Raw genomic sequence first — 1,664 nt, forward strand, 5'->3', positions numbered from 1 at the left:
AAGCTGTATGGAAATGATGAATTTAAATTTCACAAGAGACCTTCAGTTTCGGTTTTGGAAATTTAACATGGATTAAAGTACTAAGTGCTGCAAACTTCAGTACTGCATATTCCATTTGACTTGCAATACGATATGGCTTATAAGGATTAAAGTCGTAGTGGTGAACAAATTTAAATGAAATATCATATTATTTTACCTTCTCTGAAATTACTATTTTATAAACCAAAACATAATGATAAATTGTGATCGTTGCATAACTTCTTTATTCATTGCTTCATAACATCCAGGATATTATACACTCAGTAACACTCCTCAAAAGCTGTTTATTTTACCCAGGATCATTACCCTTGTTTTATATACACCTTGTTTTTAAGGGATCTTAAGGCCATTTTTTAATAACATTGTTCGCATTTCTGTGAAATATTAAATCGTAGGTTAAAGTAAGAAGCATTTAAAGTAAAAAAAAATAACTTTTCTGATCGCGAAACTTACCTGGCTTTGGATTCACCTGCGAAAAGACAAAAAAAAACATTTTACTACTGTAACAACTGTTTGCAAATGATTCAAATTTGTCGCTCGTCTACCTACATTTGTTACAAAAAAGTCCCTTATTATAGGAAATTAACGCTTCATGAAATTAACGCGAATTTCAAAAATTCGCGTTAATTTAAGTCGCGTTAATTTTTGTTAACGTTAATTTCCGCGCCATTAATTAAGTGGAGCGTTAATTTCCATGACCTTAATTTCTATTATTTTGGCCCCAATTTCTCGATACAGTCCAGCCGTTCTTGACTCCTAGGAAAAGACATTATTTCATCAGGGTGAAGGTCTGCTAGTATCACTGAAACTACGAAGAACGCTCGAGGCGGTCAGATTCCTTCCCTTAACCCCTACGTTAAGGATTATACACCTAGTGGTGATATAAACTTGTTCCTGTTGTCTCAACAAGGGTTTTTTTTATGTGTTCTTCGCGTTAATTTCCTTCATTTTGAAATGTTACGCCTCCTTTCGCGTTAATTTCCTTTATTGGAAAGAAATTTTCCTATCAGTTCGCGTTAATTTAAGTCGCGTTAAATTCAAATACCTTAATTAACACAAGCGTTAATTTCCTATAATAAGGTATAAGCCAATTAAAATATATATTTAAAAAAAAAGACAATAGTGTGAAAATTCCATCCAAATTGAAAATACCACGTAAAAGTGACGACACAAAATTCTCTGTTTTTTTGTTCTTTCTCTCTTTTAGAATAAAGAAAATCTGACACTTCCAAATGCAATTTAAACTCATTCTGTCTTGGCTTGTCAATGTTCTTTACCCCTTTTGTATGCAAGAAACAGTGGACTTCACTAAACAAAGATATTACTAAGTAAAATACCTTTTCCACGTGAATTGCTATAGCTTGTTTAAGAAAGCGCTGTGGATGAGTTTTCCGTGTTTTGTCCAGAAGAGAGCACGTCCTTTGGTCTTTTATGAAATTAGCACTCTTGCAACGTTTGTCTTTGGTACAGAGCTGCGAACACGAAATTTGTGAATCTGCTCTTTTCACAGAAATAGGAGTTTCATCAAATAAAACAGAGTTTTTCTCGGTGTTAAAGAAATTTTCTTGTACTTCTGCTCTTGTGGTGACTGTTTGAAAAAGTAGAAATCCTGTGATGGTCAACAT

At 33.3% G+C, this 1,664-nt stretch overlaps 1 protein-coding gene across 1 annotated transcript in view; it reads right to left on the reverse strand.

The window, feature by feature from the left end:
- The window catches only part of LOC144628766 (uncharacterized), a 2,476-nt gene extending 812 nt beyond the window's left edge, over positions 1–1,664 (reverse strand). The window contains exons 1-2 of the mRNA XM_078486884.1: positions 1,377–1,664; positions 493–508 (exon numbers count right to left, since the gene is read on the reverse strand). Of these exons, the coding sequence (XP_078343010.1) occupies positions 493–508; positions 1,377–1,664 (304 nt within the window). The remainder of the gene's footprint in view (positions 1–492; positions 509–1,376) is intronic.

The sequence above is a fragment of the Oculina patagonica genome, chromosome 10 (genome assembly GCF_052425735.1).
Source record: "Oculina patagonica isolate OP01 chromosome 10, crgOcupat, whole genome shotgun sequence".
Lineage (NCBI taxonomy): Eukaryota > Metazoa > Cnidaria > Anthozoa > Scleractinia > Oculinidae > Oculina > Oculina patagonica.